The sequence below is a fragment of the Sebastes fasciatus genome, chromosome 19 (assembly GCF_043250625.1).
Source record: "Sebastes fasciatus isolate fSebFas1 chromosome 19, fSebFas1.pri, whole genome shotgun sequence".
NCBI lineage: Eukaryota > Metazoa > Chordata > Actinopteri > Perciformes > Sebastidae > Sebastes > Sebastes fasciatus.
Window position 1 is genome coordinate 8,845,106 of NC_133813.1, and position 17,319 is coordinate 8,862,424.

The window sequence follows — 17,319 nt, forward strand, 5'->3', positions numbered from 1 at the left end:
CGGTTATTCAGTATCAAGCTAATACTTACTAAAACGTTTTAAAGTTAACTTTGACTCATATTTAATGTCTGCTACCTTCTATATTTGTCTCTGTAGTTTTCTGACTCCTCGGGTCCGTTTTTAGTTTGGAGCGAGGCGTTGCCATGCAACAAGGAGAGTCACTCCCCCCGCAAAGCCTGCTGGTTAATGTAGTTCTTAGCCTTTTTTTTGCTTCATTGCAGTTGTCTGCTTGAGTTGCTTTATCTCAGGGTCATGCCTTTGCCATGCTAGGGAGAAAAATATTGCACAGTCAAAAAGGCACATATCATATTCATTCTGTTTATTTGTTTTGCACAATTTAAGACTATACAACATAACAAAAAAAATAAATGAATAATATACTTATCTTATCTGAAGCCTCCACCTAGAGACAAGATTAATATAAAGAAATAATATGACTACATAATAGTGATAAAAAAAACAACTAGGACAAGATATATATAATAACAACAATAACAATACAGTAAATATATCAAATAATAATAATAATAATTATTATTATTATAAATTTGTATTTTATTTTATTATTTTTTATTTTTTTCCTGCCAATCTACTGCTTTACACTCCAGTCCAGTAGGTGGCTGTAATGCACCTCTAAGCTGGTTTGTCAATCGCCAATAAACACCATAGATGAAGAAGAAGAAGTTTTACGGCAGTGAAGCTTCAGTTTGATTGGACGGTTTTGTGCCGTAAACCGTGTTGGTTCCTGAACGCATGGGACTGATCTGGAGCAGCGTGTGAGAGACTCTGTAATGTGAGTTACTCTAATATAAATGCTATATATCATGTTTTTATTCACGTTAACAGTACAGTTAAACAGCAGAAGTGTGTAGCGTTATCTATAGTATAATAATATGTTGTTGACACCCGTTGTTTATTATGATATTAGCTAGGTTAAGATAGCTAATAGCATAATAAACTAGTTCTAGCCCTTTAAGGTTGTCCAAGTGAAAGTAGCGACAACACAATGTAAAACTAATAGAAATAAGTTAATTGTATAATGTGGAATTACGTAATGTTAACGTATTACTAGCAAAATGTGCTCAAGTATCAAAAGAGTAAGTCATGAAACAGTTTAGTCAGTGTGAACTTATTCATGGGTCTAACATCAGTAGACAGGTATTTTCTTGTCTGTGGTCTGACTCTTTGACTGTCAGAACTTGGTATTATTTGCGTTTAAAACCTCACTTTGCAAAGTAACTCTTAGCCCTCTGAATTGTCAAAATCTCATAAAGTGTGAATACGATAATTTAGTGTATTGCTGTTTTGTGATTTTTAGTCCTAGAAATATGTGGGACTTTGGTATGTGAAATGTTTTGGAGCCCATATTTCTTTTTTTTTGTGATCCATTTTTTTATTGGTATTTAAGCAGAATTATATAGGGGGGTGGGGTTACAAATTGATAGATCACCAATAAAGTAAAAGAATATAATCACAAATGTCCATGTACTAATCATTACAAAATTGGCAAGCAGCTACAGAAAAAGAAAAGAAAAAAAACAAAACAAATAACAACAAAAAGACATTTAAATAAAAACTTCTGCGCCACCTAGAACTATGTCCCTCCCTTTGGGTCCCTCCCATCCCACCAACACTAGACCTTGGGGACTCGGAGAACAATTATATGAAGGATTTAATTGTAGTGATTGCTTGTTTCCAATGTGATATATTCTTTTTGTCAAGTGCATGTTTGCAGCCCAGTGCTCCATACCTGCTATATCTATGAAGTCAAGAAGCCATCTTTGTATATTGACAAAATGTGGAGCTTTCCATCTGCATGCTATTAGTCGCTTTGCAGCTGTAAGGCCAGCTAACCAGAGGAGCCCAGATTTCTGATTACTTGTATGTCTTTCTGCTGTTGTCCTCATCTCCGTTTCTCTCTGGGTCGCACTTTAGGATGGAGGCTAAATCCAAAAAACCCTTTTCTCCTAAAGATGGGAAGAAGTTTACACAGAAAGGAAAAGGTAAACTCTAGTTAACATAAACCAGCTATGTACACCATCACTTTCAACCAGGTTTGTCACCCGGCATGTCTCACTCTGTCCAGATTCCATGGGGACCAAACTCGGTGGAAAACCAGGCGGTAAGCCGGGTGGTAAAAAGCCCTTCAAGCCGTACAACAACGCAGAGAGGAAAGGCAGACCTGGTGGAGATGGCGGCAAATTTGCTTTCTCCAAAGGCGGGACGGGGCCGCAGAAGAGGAAAATGACATTTAAAGGGAAAAATAAAGAAGAAGAGGGTGAAGGTGAGAAAACAACTGCTTGCTGTCAGATCAAAATGTGGTTTTGCATATTTCAGTCTTTTACTTCCCATCGTTACTCAACATGTTAACAAGTTAGTGTTTTCACTCACAGTTCCTTCATGTGTCTGTGTTCCTCCTGGATTCACAATTAGCCCTCATCAAATGCTATATGATTCAAGACTTGCGATTGGTTGCCTGTTTCACTGTGTCTTTAACTCCTGTTCCTTCGCTGCCTGGATTCAGCCTGAATCTCTTCTTGATGATTATCCCTGAAGTGTGAAACATTGTGAGTGACTTCTCTCTCTCTCTCTCTCTGTCTGTGTGTGTGTGTGTGTGCGTGCGTGTGCGTGTGCGCGCGATCAGGTCCGATGGCTAAGAGGATGAATAAAGGCGAGTTTAAGCCGAATGAGGAGCCGACTGAGGAGAAGAACAGGCAGCAGAAGAAGAAGGACCTGAAGAATAGCAGACAGGAGGCGGAGAGGAAGGACATGTTCCAGATCATCCGTCAGTGCAAACAAGTGTGGGGAGACCTCAGGAGGTATTTCTGCCCTTTTTACCTTTTTAAACTAAAAAGAAAGTGAACTGAAACATTCCACAACAGATCATATATGTGTAGTAAAACTCGCCCCACATGCACAAAGACTCATAAAACAAATAACTAGAAGAGTATACATAGACATACAATAAAGTAGAAGAGTCCTTGAACTGTTTGCTGTGGTAATTTGACTAGTACAAATGTAACGTGAATGGCGCGCTGCTGCCTGCTCACTGACAGATGATGGCGGTGTGTGTGTGTGTCAACAGGAAGAAGTGCGACGACGAATTGAAGAAGAAACTGATGAAGGACCTCCATGACCTGATCCGCGGGAAGATGAAACAGGTGAGTCTCACTCTGTCTCATGTTTGGGAACACAGAGACACTGTTATAAAGAGGACTAAAGGTTCAAGAAACACGAGCAGTCAGACCAGAAGCCTAATTTCTGACTGTGCTCTCCTGCCTCCAGATGGCGTTTGCTCACGACTCGGTGCGAGTGCTGCAGTGTTTCATCCAGTTCGGCAGCCACGAGCAGAGAAAGGAAGTGTTGGAGGAGCTCAAAGGTGAGCAGACAGGTTTTGTGTCCTGTTCTGTGATGATGATGTTAGAGTGATCAGCCTGGTGTGTGTTTAGAGTTTCCTCTGTGGCTGATAAATAAACTACGAGAAGAACAGCTTATTAACAAACATTAATCGTCTGTGCTTTGTTGTTTCCCGCAGAGGACATCATCGGTTTGTGTAAGTCGCAGTACGGCAAACACGTGGTGAAAAAAATGCTGATGTACGGGTGAGTCAGCTCAGAATCAGCAGAAGTCCATATTTACATCAGACTTCAATGTGGTTCAGTTGAAAGATATAGATGACGTTTCAGTTGTGTGTGGACATGTGTGAACGAGTTGTTTGTTTGTATTTTCTACACAGGAACAAGGAGCTGGTGGCGGCTGTGATGGTCAAATTTAAAGGTCACGTGCGGCCGATGCTTCGCCACGCCGCCGCCTCGTCCATCATCGAGTACGCCTACAACGACAAAGCCGTGCTCGCACAGAGACTCATGCTCACCGAGGGGCTGTACGGGAACACCTTCACTATCTGCAAGGTACACACACACGTGCAATAGTGTTGGGCCGCTTCCAGATATTATTATACTCCAGGATATTTGTATTGGATTAACTATGAACATTTCTCTGCCTGTGCCTCCAGTCGACGGTGTGCAACACCATCGAGAAAGTTGCAGAGGCGAACCCGGACAAGCTGAACAACATCATCGATGAGATGAAGCAGAGTCTTACGCCCATGGCTCAGAAGTAAGACGAGAAAACAAAAACCTAATCACACATTCATCACACATCATTAAAGACGTCACCTCAGGTTCTGGGCACTTGTGATGACCATTTTCCCTGTTTTCTGTCATTTTATCTGTCTTGTTAAATATTTATTTGGGAAACATAATGGTTAGCTGCAGCGCTACGTCAAAAAAAGAATAGAAACACAAATAGAGAACAAAGCGATATCATGTTAATTGCAGGTAAAATATCACCGACAAGGAAGAGAAGAGAAATTCACTCAGTTGAGGATTGGATTAATGTGAAAATTACATTTGCTTTAATGTCAGAACTAGAGCTGCTTTGAATGAGTTTGGAACACAATTTTGGTCAGTTTTGTTTTACTTTTTCCTTTCATTCCCCCTTTTCCTTATCTGATTTAATTCCATTTGAATTAATATTCTATCATTTTTTTCTCTTACTTTGATTGTATTTTATTAATGCGCAGAATTTAAACCATCTAACTACAACTTCTGTTGTTGTGTTTCAGAGAACAAGTCATCAAACACTCTCTGGTCCACAAAGTCTTCCTGGACTTCTTCCTGTTAGCACCCGAAAAACCGAGAACGGTAAGCAGGTCCTTGACATCTCACATAATGTTGTAAATATTTGAGCAGCAATACATCTCTCTGTAAAATAATACAAAATGCAACTAAAGAAAATTAAAGAAGTAAAGAAAACAAAACAAAATGTGCAGATATTCGACCTATGAAGAAGACAAATGTTAGTTTCATAGGAGCATGAATGAATTTCAAAATAAAAGACAGGTTAATAAGTGTATTTAGTGCTGACTGTATTTACCACTGACATGTTTCCTCTCGTTGGTTTGTGTTTGTTCTGATGTGAGCAGGAGATGATCGAGTCGATCAGAGAGTCGGTCGTCTACATGGCTCACACACATGACGGAGCACGAGTGGCTATGCACTGTCTGTGGCACGGGACGGCCAAGGTGTGTGTATACACACACACACACACACACACACACAGAGCAGACAACACACTCTGTTTTTTAATGAAGATTTAACTTTATTATTGTCCAGAAGGAAATTTAGTTTGGATCAACCACACAGATTACAGGACTACATCAATGACAACAATTTTGACTCGCTACATTACCTCAGTCTTGGAAAGGGAGGAGTAAGCAGAGGGGTACTCAGTTGGTTGCAATCTGCAACCACATCACTAGATGCCACTAAATCCTACACACTGTACCTTTAAGATGAGGACATTTAGCCTTTCAATGGCAGGAAAATTAAAGTATTAAAGTAGAATAAATGTCTGGTGCAAAGTGTCTTTGTTTTGAGCAAACGTTTTATTTTTCCACGTTTCAGGACAGAAAAGTCATCATCAAAACTATGAAGACGTACATGGTGAAGTTTGCCACGGTGAGTTGCTGCTCCATTCATTCATTCTAGAAACACGCTGTCAATGCTTTATTTGCTCTTTAGATTTTAGAGACGATCAGAAACTAAATGATTATTATTAGAAGTGGTCTCAACCGAGGCTAAAGGTTTACCTTACCAGCTGAGAACATGTGTAGAAATATCTGAGCTCAATCATCAGTCCAAACAGTCAGATCTTGAAGTTTTCCTCTAAACTCCTGTTGTTCATGTGTCAGCTGTTAAACCTCCTCAGACTGATTGTTATCTGTCCACAGGGAGAGTTTGGTCACCTGGTTCTTCTGGCCATGTTCGACTGCGTGGACGACACCAAGCTGGTCAAACAGGCCGTGCTCTCAGTAAGTCTGATGTCATGTGGTTTGATGATGCTGCATGATACTCAATGATAATCCTGATTATTTCCATAGTGACTGCACTTTTTCCTAAAAAAAATAAAAGAAGTATGATGTGAAAAGAGAACAGTTGTAGTTAATGTTAAAGAAACATCTTGTCTCACCTGTTCAGGAGATCTTGTTGTCTCTGGATGAGGTCATCGGTAATAAATACGGCAAGAAGGTTTTGTTGTACCTGCTGAACCCCAGAGACCCCGCTCACCTGCTGCCGGAGATCATCAAGGTGCTGGAGCGAGGAGACGGAAACACTCACAGGTAACAACCACGTGTGTGTGTGTTGATAGACTCGACCTTCCGAACAAATCCTGTTGAAACTAAAGGTGTGACAGCTGTCAGTAAGAAAGGAAAGGAGGTACAATGTTAACAGCCATGAAGCACAAAAAGATCATAGTCACTGAAAAATGATGAAGCTCCAAAATGTTCAATATTAAATGAATACATGAGACATTATGAAATATTTATAATGACCTGAATCAAACGGCCTCTTGAAGGAAATAAATCTGCTGCATCAGCTAGTCGAGAGTGATGTAAATGGTGACAAACTGTTTAAGGCCCAAATGAACCACAGTGAGATCAGCTCCGTGTTCCTCTCTTCAGTAAAAAGGACATGGCGGTTCGGAGGAGGGAGCTGCTGGAAGTCGTCTCCCCCCCGCTGCTGGACCATCTCCGTGACAACGCCGCCACCATGGTAACGGACAAGGCGTCCAGCGTCACCATTAGTGACATCCTGGCGTCGGCCTGCGGGGACCTGCGGCCCGCCATGACGGCCGTGGCTCTGCTGGCCAATCATGAGTTGGTGCCAGGAGGGACCAATGGACAGGTAGGGTGTGTGTGGGTGTGTGTGTGTTATTGGTAGGATGGTTAGCAGAAGGGCAGTTCTTCACTCTGAGTTTTTGTTTCTGCCACAGCTTCACATGGCGGAGCATCCAGCAGGACACCTGGTGCTGAAATGGCTCATGGAGCAGGACATGCAACTGGCAGAGGCCGGCAAGGAAGGTAAACATTGCTTCTCAATGTCAATTTGATGTCAGCATGCTGTGAAAATGAACCTACAGAGACTTGAAGACTTTTTCTGTCAGTCAATTTAATTTCTGGTGCGCTGAAAGACGCTCACAAAATAACTTAATGTACGGCAACTGGGATAGAAAATAGAATCACAAGAAAACATGTCTGATGAGAAACTAAAAAGAAAGTTAAAGAGCTTTGTCTGTATGCCTCACACACAAACAGGATTATGTGAAAGTGTAAAATGATTTAACGGCCACAAGAGGGCACTAAAAACTGTTGACCCATGGTCCAACTTTCCACCAAATTGCATTGAAATCAATGAAGTTTTCAAGACAAAGGTGACAGAAACAGAACCTCCTTGGGCTAAATAGAAGTTAAATTATCTATAACTATACCTTGTCTCTCTCTCTCTCTCTCTATCCTTCCCCCTTTTGACGTCTACCTCGCTTGTCCTCTCAGAGCGGTTCGGCAGGATACTGGTGGACACAGTTGGGACAGAGACACTGAAGAGCTGGGTCAAAGTCAACAGAGGAGCCATGGTGCTCTGCAGGTCAGTCTGATTACACGATACACTGCTGTTACTTAAAGGGATGCTTCGGGTGTTTTGAAGTGGGTACTTATCCATAGTAGGTTGATTACCTACAGTAGATGACGGTCTGTACGCCCCCAGCATCGAGAAACAGACAGGAGCACTGGAGCAAAGCAATACAGTGCTGTGGACGGCAGAACAACTTATTGTAGCCACCTAAAAGAACGATATCCGTTTAAGTGTATGCTATATTTAGAATATTTTCACCACTTTATCTTGCCGTCAGACAGCCCTTTCCTTCTCCGGTGCTCCTGTCTGTTTCTCGATAACTAGAAATGGTTAACAGCCAAATCAAACCTAGAAGCCATGACATCACATGAGCTGCACTGTTTACATGTTCCAAGAGACATGGATAAATGATTGGCATTTTAAATAGTTTAAATAATATTATTGTATAATAACCTTTTTGAAATCTTTGCCCGTGTTTTTGTGCGCAGCCTCCTGAACAGCTACGACAAGTCTGTGGCCGCGGAGGTGAAGGCGGCGCTGGAGACCATCAAATCAGAGCTCAGCAGCATCAGCAACAACAAAGGAGCTGAAATCCTGCTGGAGAATCTGAACAAGTAGACTTTTTTTATTCCAAACAGACTGGTGATGGTAAACGCATCACTTCCTGCGCAGCAGCAGTGGGTCTTTTTCACAGAAAACGCCAACGAGACTGCGAATGGGACCGTTTCCAGGAAGTGGATACAACCTGGAGCACCGTTATGTCATGACCGTCCCGGATGGAAAAATGGACGTGAAATTGTATCTGTGAATAATGAAATAAAGATGTTTCTGTGGACGAGGTGATGCTACGAGAAAACACAGATGCCGCTTGTGTGCAAGCAGCAACAGTACACATAACGTAAACGTACAACATATAATATACTTTGCCATTTTTGTTTCTATCACGGTCAAGCTGCACTCAGTAAAACTCAACATTTCTTTCACTTAAAAGCTTACATGGTAACAGAAGAACTATGTTCATGCTTGTATTTTGGGTTTCTACTACAACATGCTTTAATGTTCAAAAAACACATTATTTTTTAAACATCTGAAGGAAGTGTTGAGTTTCATTGACACCGAATGAAAAATAACAGCAAAGTAAATACGATTAATTCTATAACAGAATAACGGTATTTCAGTTCCTGTAGCTCAGTACAAAACAGACGGACAGATAATCTCAAAACCTGGACAAATAAAACCAAAACCATCTCCATGGCAACATACACCCTCAAGGTTTTCTTGTGGTAATTTGAGTGAACTGGCCCTTTAACGAGGGCTGTACAGGTTCTAGCTGTCCAGTAGTCCAGACTGTTTGTGCCATCCAGTTTCAGATTTTTGTTCTAAGATTTTGTACCTTGTGAGTGCTAATTGTATCAGCTATTAACATGTTTGCAAAAATAAACATTATTGTAAGTACTTAAGTGTGTCTTGTACTTTAACCAGATGGTGAATAATTAAAAACGTTCATTATAAGATATGTTTATATATAAACGTTCATTATATAATGTTCCTTATAATAACCATCATTTATAAATGGTTAATTGAATTTAGTTAATTTCATTGTAAACAGTAAAATAACTTATGTTTACTAATTATTAGTAATGCGTTTTTATCATTAGTTAGTGTAATATGAAATAATTAGTTTTTAAATTATATATTGTATTAAGAATTTGTTATTCATTATCAAATGATTTGTAAACCTTTAAGAAATAGTTTGTAAAACATCTTTAAACATTAAATAGATAGATGGACCATAAACTAATTATTAACTATTGACAAAGTATAAACTATCTATCTAAATAATGTTTATAGATGCTTTATAAAGTATTTATTAACCATTTAACAAGGTATTATAATCATCAGTTGCTAATAACACCCAAATAATGTTTATGGATGGTTTACAAACCAGTTATTAACCATTAACAAAGGAAGGAAGTTATTACAGCAGAGCCGACAACAACTGCAACGCTACTGATCCAGTGACACTGATGATTTAGTATAATCAGTTCAGCTCGGGGATTCAGTGTTAAGCATTTCCTGCTCTAGTTAGACTACCTTTACACACACACACACACACACACACACACTCAGAGAGAGCTGCACAGCTTTATGACGACAAGATAAAGAGACATAGGTTTATTATTAGAAAGAGAGAGACGCACGAGGAAGATAAACAGGTCAAATATCCATCGTCCAGATGTCGGGTCTTCAACTTATGATTTATTTCTGTTGCCTCCTGAATCCTGGATTACTTGTGAGCTTTAGGGACTAATGGACAGAGTGTGGATGGAGGAAGAGGAGCGGTCGGTGATGATGGTGGTACGGACGGCTTTAGCGCAGATGTACAGTATGTAGATTAAAAAGAATATAAGAATGAGTTTATAGCGTTTTGGCAATAAAAAATAAAATAAGAAAAGAAAGAATGTACCAAAATGTGGTCTTTCAATCTAGTCCAAACCCCACTGACTCAGACGGTGTGTCTCTTCCTCTCTCCCAATGCATGCTGGGATAGGCTTAACAAGAATATAAAGCTATGGAGGACGGATGGATGAAAAGATGCGTAATTAAATGTCCCCTCAGGAAAAATACCATCCTGACATTTTAAACTGAGGTCCAGACAGGTGGAGATTTCCCAGCAGGTTATAGGTTATACCCGCCACGACTCCTGCAGTCCAGCTCTGCCACTTAATGGTAAAATATCCTGTCCAGAATGTCACAGGTTCAATTCCCATCCCTGACTGTCCCTCCTACATTCCAGACAAATCTTACTGTGGATATCTAACACCTGGCTCACACTGCAGGTGTGACGTCCTCGGCTGCACGACGTCCTCGCAGTACTCGGCCAACCTCTTCGCCGCCCTCTTGGCGAACTGCACCTTCCCGCGGGCCTTGGTGACGGCGGCGTACTCGTGGGACTTGAGCTTGGTGTAATAGTCGGAGAACTTGTTGTAGAGGATGGAGATGGGCATGCCGTTGAGGATGACGCCGAAGGAGATGCAGGCGAAGGCGAAGATGCGGCCCAGGTTGGTCTCGGGGAGCATGTCGCCGTAGCCCACCGTGGAAATACTCACCTGGAGGATGAAAGAGCAAAAACAGAAAATATAAAGACTTAACTCCAGAAATGGGATGCTGCACTTCATCTGATACAAGCCTCTTGCTTTGCTCCGGTGTTGGTACACCGACTATGGATAAGTACCTCATACAACTCCACTTCAAAACACCCACACTATCCCTTCAAGTCAAAATTCAGGTATTTGTGTTAGTCAGGGATGATTCAGCACTGATTTGCCCCCTAGTGGATTCACTTTTGAATCTTCCAGGAACACACAAAGTACGCAGGAAAGATGTGACGAATGCTGCTCACATTGCAGCCTCTTGTCCATGTGTTGTTTAAAGTGAGTATATTGGCTGCTGTATTATATTGTACACGCAGAGAGCGGGTGGAGAACAGATAGAAAGCGGGTTGATTGACAGTTTGTTTGAATGTTAGTGTTGACTCACAGCGGCCCACCACCACGCGTGTGGAATGGAGGTGAAGTTGGTGTTGTAAACGTCGTGCTCTACAGTGTACACCATGGCTGAAAATATGAGGATGCCCATGATGATGAAGAGCAGCAAACAGCCCACCTGCACACACAAACAAACACGTTTTATTTTGTATTTACTCCTTATGTCAACTTCATGTTTTTGCTCATAATTGTGAGGTGTAGAAGTCTTCATTAGTATCTATCCATACAGGCCATGGCCATTTCTACTCACAGATTCTAAGGCATTTTGAACATTTGCAACAATCTCCTACAAATGTCTTTTAATTCTCACTATATTTGGTGGATACTTGAACACAAAATGCAAGAAAAAGTTATTCCTCCTCGACAGACCTGCTGGTAGCACTGTCTCAGCGTGAAGCCAAAGGCTCTGAGGCCCGTCGAGTGACGAGCCAGCTTCAAGATCCTGAAGATTCGCATCAAGCGCATGATCCTCAGAACCTGACCCACCTACAGATAGACAGACAAATCACAGAAGAAGAACCAATGAGAGACAAATAAATCTGATCATCTCATCCCAACCTCTCCCATCAGCCCCCTCTTTTACCTTCCCGACACGCCCCACGTTCTCGATGTCCCCCGAGTGTGGGTGAATGTCCTCGTCCTCGAAGCGCTCCAGGACCATCTGCAGGTAGTGCGGCAGGATGGCGACCAGGTCGACGATGTTCAGCACGCTGCGTCCAAAACACTTGAGGTCGGGGGTGGACAGCAGGCGCAGGAGGTACTCCAGGGTGAAGAAGGTGATGCAGAACGACTCCGCGTACTCGCCATAGAATCTGCCGCTGAGCTGGCCCGACGCCGTCTGGAAGAGAAAATAATAGTTATTAATTTTTTTTTTTAATCCTGTTTTCGACTGTTTGCTGATGATGTAATTGTTTTCTGTAAACTGTGGTTGTCACAGGACTGTAATAAACTGAATAAACTGTAATAAATGTGCAATTAATTTGCGATTAATCGCGATTAACTATGAACAATCATGTGATTAATCGCGATTAAATATTTGAATCAATTGACAGCTCAACTTTTAATATAAAGTTAAAGTGACATTCACAAGAGTATTGTGTGATCATCACTCTTGCTAATCTGATCAGAACACATTTGCTTTCTTACCCTTCTAGCACACACACACTTAAAGTAAAACACACACCTTGTACTGCATCTCCTCCACGGTGTTGAGCGTCATGGCGACCAGCGAGACCAGCACGAACATGGAGGAGGCGACGCCCATCAGCTTGGCGGTGACCGAGGTGAACGGCTTTTCCATCAGGTTCCAGATGCTCCTCCGGGTCGACCCGAAGGTCAAGCCGTCGAATAACACCTCGTTCTCTTCCATCTCCAGCTGGGCGACACGGGACAGAAATACATCCCAGTCACAGGACAGAAACAGGAGGAAAGGTCTTTTTCATGGCAATAAATAAATTAATAAATAAACTTATATATAAATTAATTAATTACATTTATTATTAATATTTATTATTATTATTTATTATATTTTAAAAAGTGGCCAACTGTGGCCAGTCATAGAAATTAAAATGAATTTTCTTTTCTAGAATATGTAATTTTTATGAAGGATGAAACAAAACAGAACACTCTTTAAGTGTAAGATAGTACAGTAGGTAAACACTAAGCATGTATTTAAGCAATAAATGAGAGTTAAAGGTTTATAAAAAACATCTAATTTTAAATGAGGGCAGAGCAAAACAACCAAACTGTCCAAATCGCTAAAACGTAAAGAAGCAAAAACTAAATATTAAGAAAACACAACAGGGAAGAAACTGGTACAACAAACTGCATCAGAGTGAGACCTCTGTGATGGAAACATCTGTCTAAATCTGTGCCAAGAAAACGCTTACGCTCAGCTCTCCATCTGTTAAGACGGCGGAGCGGAGCAGTGATTTATAATGTAGGTCAGCCAGAAACAGAGTCAGCCAGCAGATTACTAACTAAATCTCACAGGTACAAATATCAAAACATAAACTGCTGAACTTGACATATTTATTTGCAGTATTTTTAAACATATGGAGCCTAAAGGGAGAAATAGGTCTTTTAAAAGAGGACATATGATGAAAAACTGTCTTTTCAGGGCTTGTGCACATCCATTTAGGTATCTGGAATGCCTACCAACCCACAAATTGTGAAATAAGACAACCCAGTCAGTTTTTTCTGGGCTGCCTAGATCAGAAAACATTCAGATTGGTCTCCCCTTCCTATGTCACATGCATTATAACTGCCTTAACACCATATTTTTTTCTCACAATCCAATCAGAGCACACTGGGCTTTTTCAGGAGGGGGTCTTAAAGACACAGGCGCTAAAACGGAGCGTTTTAGACAAGAGGGTGAATACAGGTATATATCCAACCCGATCTCATGGGAAGGCGTATAAATACCACGACATTACACGGACATTCCGCGTGTCATGAGTACGCATTTTAGCCTTTTTGAGTGTCTATTATATGCCGCTTTTCATGTGTCATTTGTATGCCACACAAACGTTAGACACAAAACGTCCACAGTTACGTTTAGGCAAGAAAACGTCATGGTTGGGCTTAAAATAAGTAAGTAAACTAAGAAAATACAAACGAAAACAAGGTAAAGCAACTACAGAAAACACAACACGTCGCCATGTGACAAACGTCACTAACGTAACTTACAAAACAACGGTCAACATCGGTCTCGAACACGTGTCTCCAGGTTAAAGGTCCAGTGTTTGTGGACCCATCTGCCTCCCCACCTGGTCTTTATTACTTATTATACTACGTCACTAACTCTTGCCGTGGCATTAATATGCGGATATGTTTACATTGCGATCAGTGCAGGATACATGGCGTACAAATGACACGCGGAAATAAAGAAAGGCGTACTTATTGCCTGCTAAACACGCATTATTGTGGCATTTATATGCCTTTTCGTGCGAATGGGCTGCCTATTCAGAGAGAGAAAAAGTATGAGAAAAAGAATGTGTTTTTTTAACGTTAAAGCTTGTGAACCTAGTAGAAATACAAGGATGAACCTGAAAATGAGCATGATATGTGCCCTTTAAATAAGCTGTAACTGATGACTGTAACTAATGCTGTGTTTAAGGTGTCACTAATAATGTCACAAACTTTATTGCCTCTCACGAACGCTCTGATTATGTCAGTTGTTTCTCCACTGGGGAAATTCACCAGAACACCAGTTGAGGTTTTACTGACAAATGTGTGGACATGTTGACAATGATTCAGAGATCTAGAACCATCCGTCCCTACGTCTCTTACTAAACTATAAGACACACATGTCCAACCCACCTCTGCTATCAGCTCTCTCTGTATCTTCAGCTCATCGTTCAGCTCGTCCTGCCTCTCTTCGAAGGAGATGCGGCAGCAGCGTTGGCTGTTCTTGATCCTGACGCCCCAGTAGTTTATCTCCTCCAGGAAGTTGCGGGGACACAGATCGTCTTTAATGCACAACACTCCAGTTCTGATGGAGAGGACGGAGACAGCAGAACGAGGTCCAGAATTATTCCAAGAAATCATCTAAAGAAGGGGGAGAGTCACTACTACAATGTATTTTATTTTAACCTGTAGAAGTTGAAGATGTTGTGGAAGATTTTAGGGTCCCGGTCGAAGAAGTACTCGTTGCTATGGACGAGGTAGTCGTCACACAGGTCCAACTTCCTGCTGTGGTCTGTGTACGTGGCCAACTGGCCAATCCGTGTCTTCGGATACCTGGCAGCTAACCTGTAGGGCAAGTAGTACACCTGGAGAAGAGGAAGAATTAAGAGAATAAAGTGAAATACAGATAAAATAAATAAATAAATGTGTATAATAGCAAGTAAAAGAATTTGAAACATTTTGAGAATGACGCTGGGACACACTAGAAGGCTTTTAAAATGATTATCGAGGGTGATAAAAAGTTAGCCACTCTTCCACGGCTCAAATAGCGAGTGAGGGGGAGAGAGAGAGTAGCGATGGTGGAGCGAGCTATAGAGTGAATGAAGAGAGGGAGCGGCGTTAATGAGAACAAAGCAGTGAATCAGAGAATTAAAACGTTATTCTCTGATTTTTTCACGGCGGTTATGTTCTAAAACACAAATAAACACATAACTAACTCCTCACAACCCTTCGGGAAGGTGCCGAGTTGCTGTGACAGTGACTGAACAGCTCCGCCTGGTGGAGAATCTGCAGCCTGCTAAATGTGAACGAGTGAGTTTGTGAGTGAGTTGCGATAAAAAGGTTATATCAATCTGGTTTTCAACACATCTAGCTGAACAGTATGCTCTTGGTAGAAGTTGAGTAGTTACCGATCCTCCAACGTTGATGTTGAGAGAGAAGTGTTTGGTTGGAGAGAGCAGCAGGTGGGAGGGAGACACCGGCAGTCGATCTTCCTCCCCCTCATTTTCATACTCGGCATAAAGATCGTAGATGTCTCTGCCCAGATCCTTCAAAAATAACACAACAACTTAACGTTGATGAATTCAGCATTTTAAGTTTGAATACAAGATGAATCAGACCATATAAAGAAAAGGTCAAACTAAGCATAATAAAACTGAAAAAATGGATGCAAATACTGGGTATGAAATGGACAAAATATGAGAATCATACTAACTAAAGAATAATTACAGACAGAAATCCAAGACAAAAGAGAAAGAATAACAACAAACATTGCTGCTGATTTGCTAATTGAATTGCTAAATCAATTAGTAAATTAACTGATCAGTATGTTGACAGAAAATGTGAATTTGCTGCTTTTCTCTGAGTTATATTATAGCAAATTGAATATCTTTGTGTTTTGATTGTTGGTTAGGCAAAACAAACAAATTGAGGACATCAACTTGGGCTCTGGAACATTAATATAATTATGAAAATATTCATAAGTAGCCCCACAGATATCTAACCAATGAACAGTAAAAATGTGTTGATTTTGAAACAGTTTTGTGATTTATCCATTCACACATCAACAATAACAGTCTTGTGTACAGTTTTGTATTTTGCTCTGAAGATTTAAAATGTTAATTTATTCAAGTAAACTACATTAACCTTGACAAAGTGACATGATTTTTATTCTCATTTGAAAACAAAATCCTGTAAAATGAAGAGCAGTAGAGCTTTGAGAAAGAACAAATAGAACAAATGAACAAAAACAACACACATAACATGAATAAATAAAGTGTCTGACCTGCATGGAGTTCCATGGCTTAACAAAGGTGTTGGTGAAGTCCAGATAGTCAACCGGATCTTCGAGGGCTTCAGTCCGGCTGCCGGGCTTGTAGCTGGGGAACAAACTCCTGCTGCGGGCTCTGAGGTGGGTCAACATGGTGCTGCTGAATGCGTACGTGCTTGAACCTAAAATCAATTACCCTGCTCGGAGAGACATCCTGGCAACTCTCAACACCAAATACACAGCTGGCATCCTGCACACAACCTTGATCTCACACACACAAGATGTACAAATGAGTAAACATGCATGCACAGATTGGAAATGTTTTCAGACTGATTCTGAAAGGAACCATGTCAACATTCAGACAGATGACCCACAAACACAGTAATGAGGTAGGAAGTGACTCTCATCCTCTAATGCAGCTGACTGAGATGATCTGGGTGCTTATCCTCTTTTATCCATCTCTTGATCTCTTTCTCTCTCCCCTCCCACTTACTCCAACCATCTTTACAAATCTGTTTATCCCATATAGTTGTCAAATTAATATTTCAAAATGTCAAATAATGTTTTTCAGCTGAGCGTGTTAGCATGTTAACACAAAGTATTCTGCCGTTATTTCTAGTTTGTACTATCAGCAAAATGTTAAGTAATCAAAAGTGAAAGTACTCATTGTGCAGTGGTTGTTATCAAACCGCAGGTAAGAACTTGAACTAGCTTGTGGGATGCAACCCATTTTAGTTAAGTGGCGTGTAAATCTGAATTTAGTAAACAGCTGGAGCAGTTGGCTCCTGGTCATCTTTTCACTAGTTACTTATTGCAGCTTCTGACACTTTAGAAATCATTGACTGAAATATGGAGATATTTGATAAAAAAAATTTAAAATAAAAAACATATTCAGGGTTGTATGGAAGCCCTGAGAGGCAAGTGAGAAAAAAAGGGTAATCTTTATAAGTTACTAAATCAAAAATTTGGCAGGTGATTTTTTTTCCCCCCGTCAGAATATTTTTTTGTCTTTGTTGTTGTAATACTCAATTTGGCCACAAGAGGCCGAAATATAAATATGCAGGCAGACTGTCACCGTGTCCTTTGTTATATGTTCTTTAGACCTACATATCTGATAGCT

The 17,319-nt window shown here is 40.7% G+C and overlaps 2 protein-coding genes across 3 annotated transcripts; one reads left to right on the forward strand and one right to left on the reverse strand.

The window, feature by feature from the left end:
* The first annotated feature begins 667 nt into the window (after window positions 1-667).
* On the forward strand, window positions 668-8,930 carry pum3 (pumilio RNA-binding family member 3). 2 transcript variants are annotated; one of them, XM_074617444.1, is made up of 18 exons: window positions 668-793; window positions 1,936-2,003; window positions 2,087-2,284; window positions 2,645-2,819; window positions 3,086-3,161; window positions 3,286-3,379; window positions 3,536-3,602; window positions 3,737-3,911; window positions 4,016-4,119; window positions 4,628-4,706; window positions 4,988-5,086; window positions 5,469-5,522; window positions 5,795-5,875; window positions 6,042-6,184; window positions 6,527-6,749; window positions 6,838-6,925; window positions 7,397-7,487; window positions 7,964-8,930. In XM_074617444.1, coding segments are annotated over exons 1-18 (1,947 nt in total). In that variant the 5' UTR covers window positions 668-791; the 3' UTR covers window positions 8,094-8,930. The 2 variants fall into 2 exon arrangements, with proteins under 2 accessions (XP_074473545.1, XP_074473546.1); XM_074617445.1 differs by having other exon boundaries at window positions 723-786; window positions 1,931-2,003.
* A 700-nt stretch (window positions 8,931-9,630) lies between these two features.
* kcnv2a (potassium channel, subfamily V, member 2a) lies at window positions 9,631-16,833 on the reverse strand. The gene is made up of 9 exons (XM_074618136.1): window positions 16,215-16,833; window positions 15,340-15,477; window positions 14,618-14,796; window positions 14,345-14,516; window positions 12,207-12,398; window positions 11,607-11,861; window positions 11,393-11,509; window positions 11,016-11,141; window positions 9,631-10,585 (listed from the first exon to the last, which is right to left on the reverse strand). Exons 1-9 carry the CDS (start codon window positions 16,350-16,352, stop codon window positions 10,280-10,282), a joined length of 1,623 nt encoding a protein of 540 aa, XP_074474237.1. The 5' UTR covers window positions 16,353-16,833; the 3' UTR covers window positions 9,631-10,279.
* Between the last annotated feature and the right edge of the window lie 486 nt (window positions 16,834-17,319).